General features: G+C 42.4%; 1 protein-coding gene across 1 annotated transcript in view; it reads right to left on the reverse strand.

Moving 5' to 3' along the window:
• The window catches only part of LOC149297695 (tyrosine-protein kinase CSK-like), a 43,859-nt gene extending 23,989 nt beyond the window's left edge, over nt 1–19,870 (reverse strand). The window contains exons 1-2 of the mRNA XM_089488170.1: nt 19,806–19,870; nt 12,330–12,504 (exon numbers count right to left, since the gene is read on the reverse strand). Coding sequence (XP_089344296.1) covers nt 12,330–12,504; nt 19,806–19,870 — 240 coding nt within the window. The remainder of the gene's footprint in view (nt 1–12,329; nt 12,505–19,805) is intronic.
• Between the last annotated feature and the right edge of the window lie 375 nt (nt 19,871–20,245).

Genomic DNA, 20,245 nt, shown 5'->3' on the forward strand with positions numbered 1-20,245 from the left:
CATTATATAAAACATGTGAACATAATATAAAAACATTTGGAGCAATTCAGAAAAGATAGCGGAAAAGGGCAGACATCACTTCTTTGACTGGATATCCGTTTGTCTTGTTACCGCTTGCTGAAATGTTAGCATCTGTGTCAGAGAGCGTCAGTTTACGTTCATCTGTGTTTATAGAGGGACATCCAAAAATGGACACTTCTACACACAGCTGTGTTAATGCCAACACTCAACGCATACATTCAGTAAATATACTGTTTGACTCTCAATACCAAAAATACATTGTGTAACATCGTGATACTTTGTGTAACGTTTGTATAGCAGGTTACTATAGTTACGCAGAATGAACTTAGCATTTTACACATCCCTTTTTGCTTGTTTTAGAAACACAAAATATTTGCTATTGTGAAAACAGGAGCATGCAAAATGGATTTAAACAGAAAATGAGGAACAATCGTAATGCGGCTATTTTTAGCCATAAATGCGTAATCTGTGTAATAATGCTCCACATACAGGGCTCCAGATAAATTGTGTAATACAATAATAGAAAAGGATGCATCAGGCTACGGCACTTCCTGGATGACTTACAGGTGCATGGGCAGCTATGTATAGAAAGGGCCATGATCCTTCCGCCAGCAGGGAAATGGTTACATAATCTACTTCCTGGGGAGTGGGAGTAGTGGGGGCAGGGACAGGCTTGCGGTGGACTGTAATGGACAATTTAACGAGCGATGAGGAGAATGAATCCACAATGTTAAATAACAAAATGTTAAATCCCACCACTCAACACTGTAGACTATGTTATCAATTATACAGGGTTATGAAAAACAGGGCCTGAGGATATTCTTGTTTCAACTCGAAGATCCTAAACTAAAATCATTAAAAAAAAATAAAAAATCTTGTTAAACCTAATAGACATGTTTGCATACATTGTTGATTTAGTTGGCTGTTTATTTGTTATAGTTTTATCTATGTTAACAGGAGAGATCTAAGTCAGCAGCAAGCATTTAATATTCTAAACAAATGTTATGGCTTTACCATATGTTTCAGTGCTGGAAGGGAGAAATCCTCCGGGAACGCAAAAAAATGTATGTTATGTAGCTGGCCCAAAAGGGTCTAGGGTCCTTTCTCTGATCACTACATGCAATGGTAGAGAAAAACGAAATAAATAAAATGAACGCACACAAACATTACATTTCATAAAATAAACTTTTTCAAAAATATTTTGGAAGACAGGTTGGCATGCTTGTGGGCAAATAATGCAAAATGTGTCCTCTTAATGATTAGAGAGCTTAAACCCTTTTCCTACTTGTGCCGACCTCGAGCTATGCCGTGACCTTTGTGCATATGCAATCACATCTACTGGATATTTTGAGAATATTTTAGTTTGATATATAGTGGGATGGGATGCTTTCTACCTTAAACTAGGTTTTGGGAAACCCACTCCAGAATGTTTGAGCCTTATTCGAATTAACAAAGGATGTACAGTACCTAAAACTGTGAGTTTGCATGTTTTTATCAATCTTTGTCAAGAAGCATCTCTGGGTCTTCTATGTATATTGTTTAAAAGGCTGTCTTATAAATAGGAGACTCCCTTCTGGTGTTTTTTCTTTTCCCCCTTGAGTGCTAGGAAGTAGCGACTTCTATCTGCGCATGTAAGCTAGTGTATACCTTCAGACATCCACCCCCCCCCCACTTCCACCATTAAAATGTAAACAATTATATATGTGTAAAAAAAATATATAATATATAATAATAATGGCATTAGCCTTTCAGTGCAGTATGGTTCCTGTTATACCAGGGTATTGTCGTTACTTCCTTTTGATGTTTTCCTGTCCTATGCCGTTGCCTTGCAAATCTATCACAAAGAGCGAGGTGAAACATGCACAGTTTGATGAGGTTTATTCACTAAAGAGGGTGTTGGCAGGAGACTTGTGGTTTCAACGCCCTGAATGCATGTTAAATTCTAAAGGGCTGTCCCCAGGAAAAACGTTTGCAAGACAAGGAGGACTGTGGTGGCCCTACATAATAATGCATTCCCAAGCGTTCCAAATATTGGAGCAGAAGCTTACTGGAGTTGGACCTTTATGGTGTAAGGTGAAGTCTGTGAGATACTGCAGCCCTCCTGAAGAAGTCTACTGGTAAGAGGATTCTGATGAATCCCTCTACATATTTGCATGGCAAACTAGACTGTTATCTAAGCTCAATCTACTAGACAAAAATAGAATGGCTCGGTCATAATCACCCTACTCTACATAACTAAATGAAAGTATGAAGAAACAGACTTCCTTAGTATTGCCATAAAGAATGAGCTCAGTATGGTGCATGGGCAGTCATCCAAAATATCACAACTGAAAACCATGGCAGCCTCCAGGTATCCAGATAAAGGAATTTCATTGGAACAAAAAAAAAGATCAAAATCAGGTTTCTGGAAATTCTAAGGGATAAAAATATGTATAGCCTGGAGGGATAGAAGGGATGGGGTGAATCCTTTTAAGTATTTAAAGGTGTCTTGCAAACTTTAAAAGGAGGAGAAATGTTAGAACAAGTGGTCATAATCTAGAGGATCGCGGGCTTTCATGCAATGGAAGGAAGAAAAATGTTTTTGGCACAGCCTTCAAGCAGAAATACTAGGGTTAAAAGACCAGTTTTCCCCAATTTTCTGCATGAAAACCTCAAAGATCTCAAAGTGCCAGCATTGCATGTTGGTGCCTACCACCGTGTTGTTTTCACCTTCAAGAAATAAAAAAAAAAATCCATCACACACAAGCATATAGTCACACTACCTTACATGCACACACTAACATACTGTACATCACACAGCTTGGCAGATATATATATATATATATATATATATAATATATACACCGTATATATATTTGGATTAAACAGGATGTGTGCAAAGTGATTGGTGGCTTCTCAGATGGAACCCATTTTCTGCTACCACTATATCTCTCCTCTTTCCCATTATTTTCTCCTTTTCTCTATCGTTATCGCTTCCCTTTCTCCCCATCTCTTATAGTTCTTAGTTCCTGTGGTGGGAGCACAAGGTCTGTTCCTAAAAGGCCTCTGTTTCAGTGCTCCATCACGGTGCCGAGTGACGGGATCTGACATCATATCCCAGATCTCAGGATCAATAACCAGCACGCTTTGCCAGGGAGCAGTGAAACTGAGTTCTGTATGAACAGACCTCGCTCTCCCTTAATTTTGGGCCTGTTTAAAAATAAACCGGTCAGTCGGCAACCTCGCTGCGCGCCACAACAGAGGCCTTGACATGTCCATTGTGGCACGCATACTATAGGTTCGTCATCGCTTGACTAGCCCAAGGACTGATCAAGGTTTGAGTCTTTAATGCAGGAAAAAGCAGGCATACTAGAAGGACCAAAATGTTCTTATCTGCCATCAAACGCTATCTTTCTAACCACAGTTACCGTATTTGATGCTCAAGGAGAAAAAGAAAGTTTTTCATGGGAATCCCCCTTTAAAAAAGGCTTTTACTTGTAATCCCTTCATTTAGCGGTTCTAAAGAAAACACTTTCAATTATTTTCATTCACTGCAACACCAGTTTTGGGCTGAACAATACAGGTAAACGTGGCAAAGCAGATATACGTGAACACAGAATGTCTTAATAAATCCAAACACAAGGAAATACGGTCAAACGAAGTAAAAATAACCCTGAGATAAGACAGGCAGCCCTAGGAGCATTTCAATCCAACCCAAGCTGGACAGCTGGAGCTGCACAGACGGCCAGGCCCAGCCCTCTATCTGACATGCGTCCCCAGAGAGCGGACATACAGACCCCGTGCAGTAAATCTACTGACCTCCCCATATAGTGCCATTGTTTAAACACTACGCTGCTGTCATTTCAAGACATAAACAGGTAAAGTGCTGTGTAAAGCAGGACTGTGCAAACAGCCTCACCACATGCTCTTGGCCTAAGAGATAACATATATAGTTCCAACCTTTGAGCTCTGCTGATTGCTGTATTGTTATTCACGCAACAACCTCCTATTATTATATTATCATTAGGAATCTCCGAAGGCTGTGTTATTTCTCCCTCCTAAATAACGTTATTTATACACGGCACTTAGACCGATAAGGTCACGACACGCTTAGATCTTTCTTTGCATCGCATTGTCCAAGCAATGTCATCAACACATCATGAGCTTACCGATATTTTGCCGTAAGAGTGGCCAGATTTCTGTTCGTTGTGGCCCGCTACACAACCACTATGGTGGCTCATAGGAGGAAACTAACAAAAGCAACTTCAATCGGTGGTTATTGGTACATCGTGGTTATTGGTACATCAAGGTTCTTGGCAGATGTAAAGTAAAGAAGGGCAGTATCTACCAGCCTTCCACTGCCATATTTAAGAAAACTTGTAAATTGAAATTATATATACATATATATATATATATTATTTTATATTAAAAAGGGCTATAAGCCAGCCCAGAGCATTTAAGCAATTTTCCTCATAATCTAAAACCTGTAAGTGGCATTTCACTTAAAACTGTACCAGACAGTATGAAATAGCCTGCTTAATAAAGCATTTATTTCATCAGCGGCCTCGATTAACGCCTAGATATTGCCTGATCAGATCTCTGAAGTTTGATAACCAGCAATGTTCCCCGACACAACGCTGTGTGGCTCTCGCAGCAGCGCCTGGACACGTTCCACGGTGGCCCGAAAGACATCGTGGAAACAAATTCTCCAGTGTATTTTATTTAGAAACGCAACGCTGTGAAGCTTCCCATGAATATATGCCATACGTAACCTCAGAAGAGCTTGTGTCAATAGCTGGAACGTGCATAAACGTTTAACTTCAAACCAGCTTTTTCCCAGTTCATGCCAAAAAAAAAAACAACAAAAGAAACAACACTTTGAGATGCTTATTCGCCACATTCGTTCATATTGAAGATAAAGATCATTGAAAAATTATTTGTGTTTCTGCAACCATGACGTTTTTGTAATATAGCACATATTGACGATTACTATACATATTTCACCTCTGAATTCATATTTTACTGGGAACACGAACAGCTCAAGCCACCACAAAATGTTCAAATCATAAAAATGCATTACAAAGAAATAATAAAGGCTCCGTGCAGACAATAAAAATAAAAAAAATATTTAAATCTACTTGGGAGAAGCACAATACATTTAACTTAATACAACGTGAAAGCGTCCCAAGTATGTATCAGCTTTAAGATAAAATGTATCGCAAGCCAAGAAATATTAGCTCATACAACAGCTTGGTTTAGAGGATATGTTAAATGTATTATGATTTGGAAGTTTAAAAAAAGGATGTCTTCTATGAGAGAAAATGGATTTCGAATGAAACCTACCCTGACTGTGACAGCTAATGGTGGCAAAGAGAGTGAATTCCACATCTGTGTAGATAGACTGTGTGTGTGAGCATGAATGAACGTGTGTGTATGTGTATAATATTACTTATGTACGCAAAAGGAGTTGACACTTATATATTCTATGTGGCAAGAACACAATGGAGGTCTTACCTGAAGGTGCATACATCCAGGGTCTTCCATTGAATGTAAAACCATTAAAAGGGTGTGGATTTGAGGGGTGTTTGAAAAACCGATTTGGGGGATGGGTAAGCGAGAAGAGGCCTATGCAGGAGATGAGATGGACGAGGGTGGGTTAAAAGGGAAGATGAAGGGGCTTGCCTATACTGACAGTAAAGGCACTTGGCAAAGGGCTGGGGTAGTAAACAGGATGTTATTTGTGGATATTGAGTAAAATAAGCAGGTTACAAGGTAATTGTAAAGTAAGGGGAATGGGACAGGGGGCTGATGGACAGGGCTGGCTGTTAAATAGTAGGATACCTCTGTGATGAGGAACTGGGTTAATTATAAGGGCTGGAAGGCAGAGCTGGAGAACAATGGACCAGGCGTTAATCCAAAGCGATGGACTGGACTCCGACGAGACCTGGCCCCGCAGCCCATAGACGTTGGGTTAGGCTCCCGCTGGACGGTACTGCTAATCAGCGAGGCCCCGTGCAATTCCTCCTCAGACGCGGCCCTGATAGAGGAAACTGTACCAGATCCGCCCGCCAAACTACGCATGCGCGACCAGCCAGGGTGCGGGGCGTCAACTGCGCCTCCTCCTCCGCCGCCATATTGGGAATGGCAGAAGCCGGAAGGCGTTGAGAGAAGAGCTTGGCGACAGTTGTTTACTTAACTCGGCTTATCTTTTAATAGAAAAACAACAATTGATAGGCTACGTATCAGTTGTGACTACACTGTCACGCAAATTATTAAAAAGCGTTTGCATAGGCCTCTGAATACACTGGGTTTTCGGCACATTTTTTCTTGCGACCGCCTCTTTTTTTTTTTTGTCGTTGGACCTTTTGGTATTTAACATGCTTCTGCGGGGCATGAGTGTTGCACTTAACCAGAAACAATACTTTTGTGGTAAACGTAGGTTGGGTGCATTCCACATGTTTTAGTGGGAGCGCCAGCTGGGTTTTATTTGAAATGTAAGTATGTGCAGAAATGTGTCCTGCCGAATACGTGCAAGATTTAATCCATTCCTGATATGGACCGACTTGTAAGGGCTTGTTTGTCTTCGTAAGTATTGCTTCCGCCTCTCCCTCCTGGAAGCTCACGTTTTAATACTTGTAGTTTTATTTTACGAAGTAAAACATACTTTTGGTTTCACAATATTGGTGTTGGTCTTAAAGGGATGCTCCAGTCCGCATAAGGAATTCGATGGACTGTATGTAATAACTGTTGTCCCTTTAAATGCTCAGTGATGTCCCCTTGCAAATGCATGGGGGGATTCAGCAGAACCCTCACCCCATTTGCCGTTTCCTACCGCCCCCTGTTGTTTTTTTAGCATAGAAGGTTATCTTTTATTTATATGGTGCCAACAATGTAAGCAGCACTTAATACAATACAAATATTCAAGGGATGTGACAAGACGAGAATTGATTAGGTGGAGAGAGCCCTGCTCGCAAGCTTACAATCTTGAGGGAATGGGGTGACAAACATAAGGCACAGAGAAAGGGTGAGAGGTAGTGTGGTGGTTGTATCAATGACAAGGAGGTTCTAGCAGCTAAGATGGTATGCTTCTCTGAAGGAGTGAGTTTTGAGATGTTTCTTGAATGTTGGGAGGGAGGGTGAATGCTGAAGGTTCGGTGGAAGTAGATTCCAGAGATACGGGGCAGCCATATACCGTATTGGCTCGAATATAGGCCGCACTTTTTCCCCCCACTTTAAGGCTTTAAAGTGGGGGTGCAGCCTATATTCGGGGTCTAGCGCCCGACGGCCGGGACATGCAGTCCCGGGCGCTGGGCAGGCAGCGGGGTTAGGATACAGATCCCCCGCAGCGGTGCAGGGGACCTGCATCCTACTCTCTGATACGCCGAGACAGCCACCCCTGCCAGCGCTTTCCACGGCTGGGGGTGCCGGCACGGGAGGTTGTCTAAGCGCATCGTGCGGACGGTCACCGGCTGCGGAGGTTGTTTACCCGCAGCCGGTGACCGTCCGCACGATGCGTTTTACCTCTGCCCCCAAGACTTACCAGAGCAGACTCCCGGGTGTCTTGCGGGGCTGGCGGGGGACATCTACGCAATACGCGTACACAACTTCCGTGTACGGGTATTGTGTAGATGTCCCCCGCTGGCCCCGCAAGACACCTGGGAGTCTGCTCTGGTAAGTGGGGGGGGGGGGGACAGTGGCAGCATATCTCGGGGAGGGGGAGTGGCAGCATATCTCGGGGGGACGGGGACAGAGTGGCACCATGTTTTTTTGGTGCTTTTTTTTTTAAAGAAAAAAACTTTTTCTTTAAAAAAGCACCAAACTTTTAGGGTGCGGCCTATATACTGGGGCGGCCTATATCCGAGCCAATACGGTATATGGGAAGATAATGAGTTCTGTTTTAGAAAGATTAAGGTTTCAGGTAGCATTGGGACATCCATGAAGAAATAGCAGACAAGCAATTGGTAATACGGGACATGAGAGATGGAGAGATATCAGGAGAAGACAGGAAGATTTGGGTATCATCTGCATATAGATGATACTGGAGGCCAAATGAGTTGATTAGTTTGCCAAGGGATGAAGTATAAAGAGGGAACAGCAGAGGGCCAAGGACAGAGCCTTGTGGGACGATGTCTTGACAGAGAAGGAAAGGTTAGACAGATATGAGGAGATCCAGGAGAGAGCTGTATCTCGAATGGCTGTAGAAGCAAGTGAGTCAAGAAGAAGGTGGTGATCAACAGTATCAAAAGCAGCAGAGAGATCCAATAGTCTTAGAATGAAGAAATTACCTTTTGCTTTGGCAGAGAACAAGTCATTGGAGACTTTTGTGTTAGGTCAAGCTTATCTCCATGTGTGTGTCACTTTCATTCTTTTTTGTACTAAGAGGATGTAGCTTTAAGCACTCACAGTGATTCCATTTAATATAACGCAAGTACATGACTGGTGGAGATAAAACACAAGAGGCCTGCGTTCTGTTGTTGGTCTGTCAAAAGAAGTGTTATCTTCCATTGGCAGAGGGGTTTACTTAGTAAAGGGACAGTTGTGGTTTCGGCTTCTTGACTCCGCTATAAATTATGAAGGGCCATCCCCCAAGAAGCTTCTGCTGCAGAAATAGCTTGTTCAGCCCTGTATAATACTTCAACTTTAAAGTATAATAGTTCAGCCGGTGAGACTTCTTCGTGTTTTTCTCACCTGTAGAATTATGCATTATATATGTTCACTTTGTAATGAAAAGTAGAGCAGAAGTTGAATCCAAAATCTTCCTGACAACTTTCATTTTAGTAAATGGTCCCCACACACAGTAGCATACATACACACATTAACATACTGACATACACAGTAGCATACATACACGCATTAACATACACGGTAGCATTCACATACACACATTTTAACATACTTACACAGTAACATACACACACACACACTGATATACTTGCAGACATTAACATACACACAGTACCATACTTACACACACAGTAGCATACATATTTTCATACACATACTAACACACACACTAAAATAATTACACCCAATAACAGTAAGATACGTACACATACACACTTGGTAACATTAACGTACATATACTCTATAACATTTCTCATCCCGTGATGCCTGGGGTTTGTCGAGCCCTGCTGTAACATTATGGCCTAAGTGTCCACCGTTTCTCGTCCTGTGATGGCATGACGCCTCGGGTTCTTCGAGCCCTGCTGTAACATTATGGCCGAAGTATCCCCAGCGCTGCAGGGGACATGGATCCTAGAAACCCAAAGGTGAATGATAAACACCAGTACGTGTGTCAAAGTAAATGAAGTGTAAATAAATGAGTAATAAATGGATACTTCCCACAATACTGCAGCAGCCCAATATACACTCCTCTCCGTGTTCAGCAATAGATACAACAGATATAGGGGCGCATGTACATGTGGGATGAGAAAAAAATAAAAAACAATAGTGTAATATCGTAAGAAAAAATAATAAAATATAAATGTGATGTGGATGCACTCACAAACACAGCTGGTATAGGAGGCTCTTCAGAATAAAAAGTTATTTATTTCTTCTATTAATCTAAAATTAAATAAAATAGAAAAGACCAAATGGTGCAATATCTTCCTGCAGTGTTGAATAAAAGTCAGAATGCACATACAGGATCGTAGAAGTAACAAGGCACTTCAACTAGAAAAGTCCGGGGGTAGAGGGAAAAATCCTCAAACTGCACTTATCGGATGATACCGTGAAAGTTCTTTTTCTTCTCTGCTTCTCAACGCGTTTCGCCTTCTCGGCTTCTTCAGGAGAAAATTATCGGTTCAAAGTATTAATCCTATTGCGGATGTTGCTCATCTGAGATTGTATTTACCTAATTCTTAGGCCTGCTAAGAAACAGATGATTGTTGTTATATCCTTATTTAAATCCATAGAATTAAAAGTGTACATTTTTTTTTTTTCCCCACACAATTATATCTCCTGCAACAAAGCAAATGTATAGAGTGGATTCTGATGCAAAAAAGGGTAAATATAAGTTGACACTCATCTGTCATATGCCTTACAATGTATGTGATGGCTGGAGTGCATCTTTAATCACCCAGGAGTACCCTCACACTTCAATGAAGGAAATTAACACAACGCCATTAGCACTGCCATAAACCATCTGCTCCATGGGGGGGCGGGAGTAGGGAAAGTCACCAATATATCACTCTGTACAATAGTAGCCTATCCATCTGCCTATAAATGATGTTTATTATAACAATTTAAAATAAAGTGCTACACTGAATTGCTGTATACAACACTGAATTAAATAATGAAAAAATATACTACCTCTATAAACTAGAAGGGATTTTTAGGTTGCTAAAAATCAGGTTCTGAACTGCATTGGACTAGAATAAATGTATGGGTTCGTAATGGAGTATAATGGCCATCGGGCACGGGCTGGGTGGCCCAAGGCCGGATTGACGTAGGGGCTGATGGAGCTGAAGCTCCAGGCCCCTACCTTGAAATAGGCACAGTCAGGATCGGACTGACTGGGCCTATGCAGCCTCTACGGCCGCATTAACGCAGGGCATAGGGGGCACCTGCCCCTTAAGGCCGCAGCAACTGCCACCGGGCCCGCCACTCTAGGGGGCCGGGCAGCCCCCACCAGGGCCGGCCTTAGGGGTGTGCGGCCGCACAGGGCTTAAATTAAAACGTCGGGGTTTTTTTTATTTTTTTACTTTATTTCACATCCTCCATGTTAAATAAAGTTTTTTTTAACTTTATTTAACATGGAGGATTTTAAATAAAGTAAAAAAAAAACAACAACAAAAAAACTGTTTTAATTTAAGCCCTGTGCGGCCGCACACCCCTAAGGTCAGCCCTGGTGGGGTCTGCAGTGGGGGGGGGATAGATGGTGAGAGGGGGTACATATTGAGAAGTGGGGCGGGGGGTACATAGTGATAAGGGGGAACATAGTAAGAAGGGGAGGAGGAGGAGAGGGGGTAGTGTGAATGCGTATGAGAATGAATTAATAAGTGTGGATGAATTGTGTGAATGCGTATGAGAATTAATGAATTCATGTGTGGATGAATTGCTTGAATGATTTGTGAGACTGCATTAATGAAAATGTGTTAATGATTTGTGTGAATGAGTGAGTAAGTTTTTGTGTCTATCATGAATGTTTAAGTGATTTGGGGAAATGCAAAGATGGTACATGAAGGGTGGGCTTTAACAATAAATAGATAAAAATGGGCTGCTCAGTCTTAAATCCCCGGGCCTATTTTTTGTCCCAGTCCAGGCCTGTAGCTGCTTATAGTTTAAATGTGCATGATATAGATACTGTATAAACACAGTGGTCCAAAAGTCTGTCTACTACTGCAATCTGCTTTTATTTCAGCAACTTCTTAAAATATACAGTATTTCTTAAACCAAAATACATCATTGTTACTAATAAAAGAAGAAAATTTTATTGCATACTAAAAATAAAAAAAATCTAAATGTATGGTATAAATGAACACCATTTGTCTTTATGGCTGCTTTAACTCTGGCAGTGATTCCATGAGTTTGTGCAGAATTTTACAATCCACATTAATGCTGCAGTCCGAGAGGGTGTCTAGAGTTGCCACAGTGTGTTTTGCCTTTTACTTTTCCAAATGCTTTCAATCATGTACAATTGGGTTGTGCTCCGGTGACCCTTGTGGGGAAGCCATGAAAATTAGCGCTCCTTGCGCTTCCTTGGAATTCAGATACACCTGGCAGAGCTTTGATGTGTGTTTAGGATCCTTGTTCTACTGGAAAATCCTCTTCTGCATAACTTCAGGTCAGGGATGACATGTCTCTGCAAAAGAGATCAGTACTTCTCTTTGGTCAAAGCGTAGTTTATCTTGTGCAACAGAATAGGCAAATCGGCCCATACCTGAACATTTCCTGTCCACATTTAATTGTAGGTTTTGCGCAATGTAGTGTTAGTCTGTCACGCAGCTGTCTGCTACATGAACTCTTCGATTAACGAAGTGGTTAAGAGGTCACTAATTGCCCACAAATGTGTCTTTTGACTGTGCTTTCACACACACACACACACACACATACCTTTTATTGGTTTGGTTCTCTTTAGTGTGAATTGTACTGTCCCATAAGGCATTTTTCAGTTAACTCTGGTGCTTCAAAATGCTTCACTAAGCTCCTAGGAACTCTCTGGCATTTGCGGCCCCAGAAATTAATACTATTGACTCTGGGCACATTTTCACCGGCTAGGAAGTATGGCACCTCGGGCTTCAAAAGAGGAAAAAAATAACTGAAAAAAAGATTTCTTTTTAAGGATTTTTGTTTTGTTTTGTTTTAAAATTGGAGATGGTTGAGCTTACCTCAGGGCTTAGGCATGGCAAAGAGCTGGGATCAAATATGTAGAAGAGGCCAAAACCAAAGAACCATCCTCGAAAGGGGATGTAACTGGAAGCTAGGTCAGGAATGTAGCCATAGTGTGTAATCTGAATAGGCAGTCCAGGAAGGGAGAACCAGCAATGTAGCCAAGGGTCAAAACTAGAGGATTGGCAGAGGATGGGTACAGGTCAAGTAGGAGCAGGTATACAGTGAGTTCATATTTTAATCTGCCTCGGTAAACCTGGGAATCGTTTCAACCTCAAAATTATTTAGCACCATCAGTAGCAAAAGCTACAGAGCTAACCAATTCCAAGATAGGGAAGGGACATTTGTCTTTTGCTATATCAGTTGCAAAGATGTTGATCCACAGAACACATGAGTCAGAGATAAGTCTGTGTGCAAAAATGACAAAGATGGTGCCTCCAAGACAGCTGAATGCCACACCCTGTGTACATTAAGAAGCCAGGGAGTAAATCTATTATTGTAATCCAGTGTAGCATATCTTCATGACAGACCTAAAAATAAAGTAACTTTTTATCAACTCTGTGACTGCATATATTCCATACCTTCGAACATTCTAAAGGAGTTGAACTTGAGATGCTTTAAATGTTAACCCCCTTTAATAGCCCAATGGTGTTAATCAACTGTCCTCATAGAAACCCTGCCATGGTTAATTGAGTCACCTGAATCCAAGCAGGGATATAAACCATGACATACAAGTTGGAAGTATTCTACACATACCTGGGAACTTGTGGGCTTCAGCTACCTGAAGTCTACTCTTGCAGGAGGTGGTCATGACGCAGTTTATGCCGTACACCTAGCCATTGTATGCAATTTAATGCATATAGTAGCTGAGAATTATTTTTACATTTACCTGGTGTCACCATTGCAAACACAAGGATATGTTGGAACTGATTGCCAAGGGGTCTAGCTGCTGCCTCATATTTCCCCCTATCCCTACTAAAATTTGATGTCCATAATTGTGTGGATCCAAGGTGGAACTGGGTGGTGCTAGTATGTAATTCCTATCAAAACTGCATTATCTGGCTCTGCATACCAAATCAAACTTGGTGATTGCACTGGAGTGCCAGCAAATTACACAAGGAAGAGAGATTTGTGCCATCAGGTTGGCAGAAGTTTTACCTGGAGAATGTAAGGATAGATACCAGGCCTATTAGGCTTGAGTCCAACTCAATAACAATTTACCTTTGCTCCCAGGAATAAAACAAACAGCCATACACGACCACTTTACATCTAGTTCCCTATACTGATTCTCCTTCAACCGTGCTACCATAACTCAAATCTTGAAAAAGCCCTCCCTGGATCCAACTATCGTCATCTCTCTACTTCCTCATACCTCCATTCTCATCATAATTTCATCGTCAACCTCTCCAGTAAAACTTCCCTTCCGCTCTCAGTTGGTGTGCCTCCTTTGTTCTCACTTCACGCTACCTCAATTAGCAACCTTTGGCTTTCTATACCACCTGCATGCCAATGACATCCAGATCTACCTATCCTTTCCTGATCTCCCTCCCTCATAGATCGTGTAACTAATCGTACTGCCTTGGTCTCTGCATTCCTAAAACTCAGTCTCTCCAAAACTGCACTTATCTTCCCTCCCTCCAATGCTAACATTCACTTTAACAATTTTCCTCAATGTTAATTGTTCAATAATCTCCCTATCCCCTCACGATCGCTGCCTTGATGTCACCCTTAACTCTGACCTGTCATTTACCCTCCACATCCAGTCTGTCTCATCTTAAAAGCATTGCCTGCATTCATCCTTTCCTAACACATGATGCCGCTAAGGCTCTTGTCCCTGCCCTCATTGTGTCCCACTTTGACTATTGTAACCATGTCTTAGCTGGTCTCCCTCATACCCATCCCACCCTCTACAATCCACCATGAATGCTGCTGCCAGACTCATCTTACTCACTCATCCCTTTACTAACACCTCTCCTCCAGAGGCGTATCTACTGAAAATAGCACCTATGGCAAGCACTGAAATTGCGCCCCTGTCCAAATATCTTAAACCCATTTATTAGTCCCTGCTGCCCATATATATATATATATATATATATATATATAAGTCCAAAAATAGTTACCGGCACTCCAGGGACTTTCCAAATATGTCCTGATGAAAGTCTGAAATAAACAAGACTGAAACGTTGACTTGAAAACCGAAGTTGTTTGTGTGGTTATTTGGAAAGTCCCTGGAGTGCCGGTAACTATTTTTGGACTTTATATTGTTTACTGCTGCAGCTATTTGGCACCAGGCATAAACTTGGCATTTGGAGTGCAATTGTTAATTTTGGACTTATATATATATATATATAACACATCAACACACAAACCCAGCTTTGCATGTATAGATTACCGTATTTGCTCGATTATAAGACGAGGTTTTTTTCAGAGCAAATGCTCTGAAAAATACCCCTCGTCTTATAATCAGACCTCAAATAGGTCTGACTAAGATCCAGATCCCCCGCAGCTGCAGGGGACCTGGATCCTCCTGTCTACCCAGTCCCGCCCCCGCCCCACTTACCGGTGCTTCTGAGTCCCCGGTGTGCAACCGGGGGAACGGAAGGAGGTGTGGCTAGTAGCGGGGGTTGTCTGCGTCCATCGCACAGACCTTCCCCGGCTGTCAGAGATCAGAGTTCCCTGCACCGGTGCGGGACCGGCACCGGTACAGGGAATTCTCTCTGACAGTCGGGGAAGGTCTGCGCGATGGACGCAGACAACCCCCGCTACTAGCCACACCTCCTTCCGGCTGCAGTGTAAGTTCTCTACGCGAATCGCGTAGAGCTCTACACGCTGCCCGGCTACATGACAGGGGAGTCAGAAGCACGGGTAAGTTTGGAGGAGGGAGGGGGAGGGACTGTTAAATGGGGGCATAAGGCATTTTTAACTCTCTATATGCCACTCTGCCTCCTGAAATGCCTTAAACCTCCCTATATGCCACTCTCCCCCTTTATATGCCTTTTAACCCCCTTAATGCCAGAGTGGCATATAGGGGTATAAGGTAATTCTGGAGGCAGAGTGGCACATAGGGGGTCAAAAGGCATATCATGGGGCACAGTGGCATATAGGGTTAAAAGGCATATCATGGGGCACAGTGGCATTTAGAGGGTTAAAAGGTATATCATGGGGCACAGTGGCATATAGGGGGTATAAGGCATTTCTGGGGCAGATGTGCATAACTGAGGGGGCAGGTTGGAAAATAGAAGGAAATAAAACCAAACTATTTTTCTCAATCATAGCTTTTATTAAAAAAAATAGTTTACATGAATTAACATTTACTGGTAAAACGTTTTTCCTATAGGGTCGTCTTATATTCAGGCTTTTTTTTTTTTCTCCTAAATTAATTTTCAGATTTGGGGGGTCGTCTTATAATCAGGGTCGTCTTATAATCGAGCAAATACGGTAATTGAAATTCACTTGTGATCTCAGCACTGAAGGTATATATCAAATAAAGACTTCACTTCTTCAGGCTAGGTTTCCACTTGGGTTTTTGTCCTGCGTTATTTTCTTGATGAAAAACGCCAAGAAAACTGCCACTGCATTTTCCTGCGTTTTGGCGTTTTTTCTGGAGTTTTTTCTGGCGTTTTAGCCTTTTTGTGGAAATTGATTTTTTGACCTTAGGCAGTTTTTCCAGCCTTTACAAGTTATTTAATTGTCACCCAGCTAAAAGGGATTAGGATAAATGGCAAGTATCTGCCCCCTCCTGATGTCATTTCCTTGGTAGAGTTCTACTTAAACACGCCCCGGCGGACCCTTTTGTCTCTTTTCTGTGGTTTGTAAGGCATGCTTTATTCCGAATGTCTGCTCCTCTAGGAAGATTGGCCCCAAATGATGGTGCAAATTGTTTGCTGTTGCTTTTGGCACGCAGGATCCAGTTGGGTATGTTTGTTTGTAATGGCATGTTTGTTCCAAATGGTGTAAAATTCAATATGAACTTTGTTTTGTGTGAAACTGTTTGTTTCCAGCCTATTTCTCGTAGGACACACAGATACTGGGTCCATCCTCTGCATTGTAACTGTGAAAAAAAAACGCCATAAAAAACGCCAAGGCAAAACCCACATGGCTTTTTCATGGCGTTTTTTCTCTCCCATAGACTTCTATTGGAGAAAAACACCAAGATTTCCTTGCAAAAAACACCAGAGTGTCAACATGCTGCGATTTTGAAAAACTGCCACAGAGCCACAAAAAGCAGAAAAACGCCACAGAGGACTGAAAAAACGGCAAACAGAAAAACGCCAAGCGGATATGGCATTGTGCGATTTCCTATTGAAGAACAGCTAACATCTGGCTGCAGCGTTTTTTCACAAAAAAAAAAAGCTGTGTGGCTGAATTGGCGTTATTATGGGCGTTTTTAGCAAAACAAACAAACAAGTGGAAACCTAGCCTTAGGGACGCCTACAAACTTACATGATGACGGCCTTACTCCCATCTTCCTTAACTCACTTTTCCTAGTTCCTCTCCTGCCTTCGGACGATACTTGTGTGTGTCTGTGAGCATGGATGTGTAATTGTGTAAGTGGGGTGAAATGGAGTGTGTGTAATTTGTGTAAGTGTGTTTACATTTTGTTGTATGTCGGAAGGGGCAAAGAAGGCTTAGACCAGTTGTGTGGGGGCAATGATGGCACAGACCAGCTGTTGAAGTTGGAGAGCCCCGGGCAATTTTTCGCACCAGGACCCCGTTGTTATGCCCCTGATCCTTACTCGGGGGTCTTCTACTTACATCTCCTAACTCATCTCAAAATACACTCACACCTGGTCTTTCCAATCAATCGATGATCTCGGTTTCCTGCGCTCTGATTTCTAGTTCTCATGCTCACTTGCAAGATTTCCCAAGGGCTGCCCCTATCCTCTGGAATGCCCTCCCCCGGCCTATCCATCTTTCCTCCTGCCTTCGATCCTTCAAAGGACGCCTACAAAATTACATGATGACGGCCTTACTCCCATCTTCCTTAGCTCACTTTTCCTAGTTCCTCTCCTGCCTTCGGACAATGCTTATTCTAATGTGGCTGGTGTGTCTTATTTACTAGTACAAGCCGTATCGCCATCTAGTGGCTCTTACAGAATTTACAGCAAAGTGATCAGGCCTACAAATACTTCTGTCATTAGGGGTATTAGGGACTGGTATTGCTGCACATGCCAACACAGAATTAAATATTAACATTACACTAGGGTGTTTGGTGCTCCTTGACTTTTTTACTGCACTGGTGTCACACATGAGAATTTTGTCACCCATTCGGTGACTACATCTGCCATGTTTTCCACACATAATGTTCACGTATTGCTGATTAGCACAGGTAAGGTGCTGCCTTGTACCTTTACCTTAATTTACTCACAGGAAAGGCTCCCTTTGAAATAAATCGGACTCATTAGACTTTGTGGAACACTTGCTCAAAGCAGTGCTGGAACTGGCCTTACCAGCCAAGGAGCTTGGGAGGGGGATGGGCAAAGAGACCAAATGTATAGATCAGGGGCGTCCAACATGCGGCCCGTGGGCCAAATGCGGCCCGCGACCCTGTACCAGCATGTACTGGCTGACTTGGCATGTTAGGAGTGTGGTTGCTAACAGCAATCACAGCAAGCACAGTCCCATCATGCCTAGGTACCAGCATTTACTTGTTGCCTGGGTATAATAGGAGTGTGATTGCTGTTAACAATCACACTCCTATCATCCCAAGTCATTTGCTACTTTTTTTTGTCCATTTGTGGTGTGTTACCTACTTTTATAAAAAATTTGAGTTTTTATTATTTTTAAAGGTGGGGGGTCATTTTCGGTTTTGGCTAAGTGAATGTTTTGGTCCAGAAGTTTCATTTTGGTGCATCCCTAGAATAAATAGAACTATTTCATTTTTAATTATCCTGAATTTGTAGTCACAACACTTTCTAGGCCCAGAAATCAGTTAGGGTAAAGATTTTGTGTCATTTACTTTATTTAAATCTGCATATTTTATTAAAGGCCATATTTTCTCACAGTGAAAAATGAGTGCGGCCCTCGCACGTATACAATTCTGATGAAGTGGCCCACTGCAGAAAAAACTTGGACACCCCTGGTATAGATGGATATTGATGGATCTCTATTTATAAGGAGAAAAAAATGTTAATTTAAAGAGGGGAATTCATTTGTATCAGAGTAGCTGCCTGCACTAAAATACAAATCAGGTGGGTTTCTAATGCATGTCAATATTTTGTTTATTTTAGTGTAATAACACCCGTGTATGGGAATAGCGAATAAGTGATAGATCCGCTTTCATTTTTTTTAATTTTTTTTTAGAAGTATGCTTGACTGTCGGAAAGCAGCAAAAAGGCATTTACCGAGGTGCAAAGAGCTCCATGGGAAATGCTACCTTGAACGTTATCTTATCTTAGAAATCAGATTGTTATATCCTGTGATAAAACTGCGTAGAAGGTGTTGGAAAGGGCATTATATGTACAATAGCTTTGCATGTTCCATCACTTTAGGAATAGTCATCCTGGTTTTAAAGCAGGTGTTGGTTTGCGGTTTTGATCAATTTCACTCTAGCGTTTTCAATATTCTGCTGTTCTGCTTGTCTTTGAATACATTACTTTGAAGATCCATAGAAGGAGTAAAAGATCTGTTTTAAACCATCTTTATAGTACCTGTATAGCATATATAGCTGGCAAACTGTGCTTAGAATGCGAACTACATACACAATATTTCTGTGCAAGAGCTTTCCATCGACTGCTAAGCTGACAATCTACCATTCTTCCATATGGAATATGCCTTTCTTCCATTATGGGAGCCTTGTGTGGGAAAAGTGTATATGCAAGACTTATATTAAGGGTGGAAACCTAGCATTTGCACAAAAAGCAAGGCTCTATCTGGAGAAGAGATGATACCACTGTGAGTGATAAATGAAAAAAGCATGTGATCCTTGCCTTTTAGCCAACAACTGGTCCAATGAGTATGTAGCCAAACATGACTGCTTACTCCTATGGTTAGAGCTGTGTTAAATATGTTGATCCACCTTAAGAGTTCCCATTACCCTCTGGGATATTTTAGTAACAATCCGGAGTCTAAGACTAAGGGGACGGCTATACTGTTTTCTAGCAGGGTCCTGTTCGTTGTTAAGGATACTGTCATGATCCCTCAGGCCGTTTCACCTTCGGTAAGGGCTATATCGCGGAGGCTCTCTACACCTTTGCCAGCGTGTATCTCCCTAATAGAGCTCAACATGTGGCCCTCCGCTCTATTCTGGCCTCGCTCTCCACTTTTGGAGAGGGCCTTGTGATTCTGGGAGGGGATTTAAATGTCCCCCTTCACCCGGAGGCCGAAACCTCCTCTGGTTCTAGTTGTGTTCCCGCAGCACCTGATTGACTGACTGCTGGCGTTCTCTGTACCCGACTGCCCGGGACTTCACTTTCTACTCCTCGCCTCATGCTTGCTATTCTCGACTGGACTACATATCTCTCTCTCAGACTTACCTCGACTTGCTGCAGACGGCCATGATCTTGCCGATGACCTGGACAGACCATTCTCCGGTTTCCATTACGCTAGACTCTCCGTTGTGTAGGGCCAGGGAGTGGACGTGGTGACTTAACAACTCTTTCTTATTGGACAAGGCTCTTGTTTCTCAGACGGAGACGAAACTGCAACGTTATTTCCAGGACAATGCTACGCAGGGGGTGTCCCCTCTGGTGGTGTGGGAGGCCCATAAGTGCGTGCTGCGAGGTTTCTTCATACAACAGGGTACACAGAGAAAGAGGGTGCGCGCGCAGGAGATTGATAGGCTCACCGCGCGAATTCAGCACTTGGAATCCACACATAAAGACACCCTGGGTGAGGAGACCTACGCAGAATTGATCTCCTTAAGGGGTCAGCTGTCTGATATTCTCAACTCTAGGTTTTGCCGGACTTCCCTGTA

This window comes from Sceloporus occidentalis, unplaced genomic scaffold (assembly GCF_023333645.1).
Source record: "Sceloporus occidentalis isolate IW3139 unplaced genomic scaffold, rSceOcc1.0.p SCAF_37, whole genome shotgun sequence".
Taxonomy (NCBI): domain Eukaryota; kingdom Metazoa; phylum Chordata; class Lepidosauria; order Squamata; family Phrynosomatidae; genus Sceloporus; species Sceloporus occidentalis.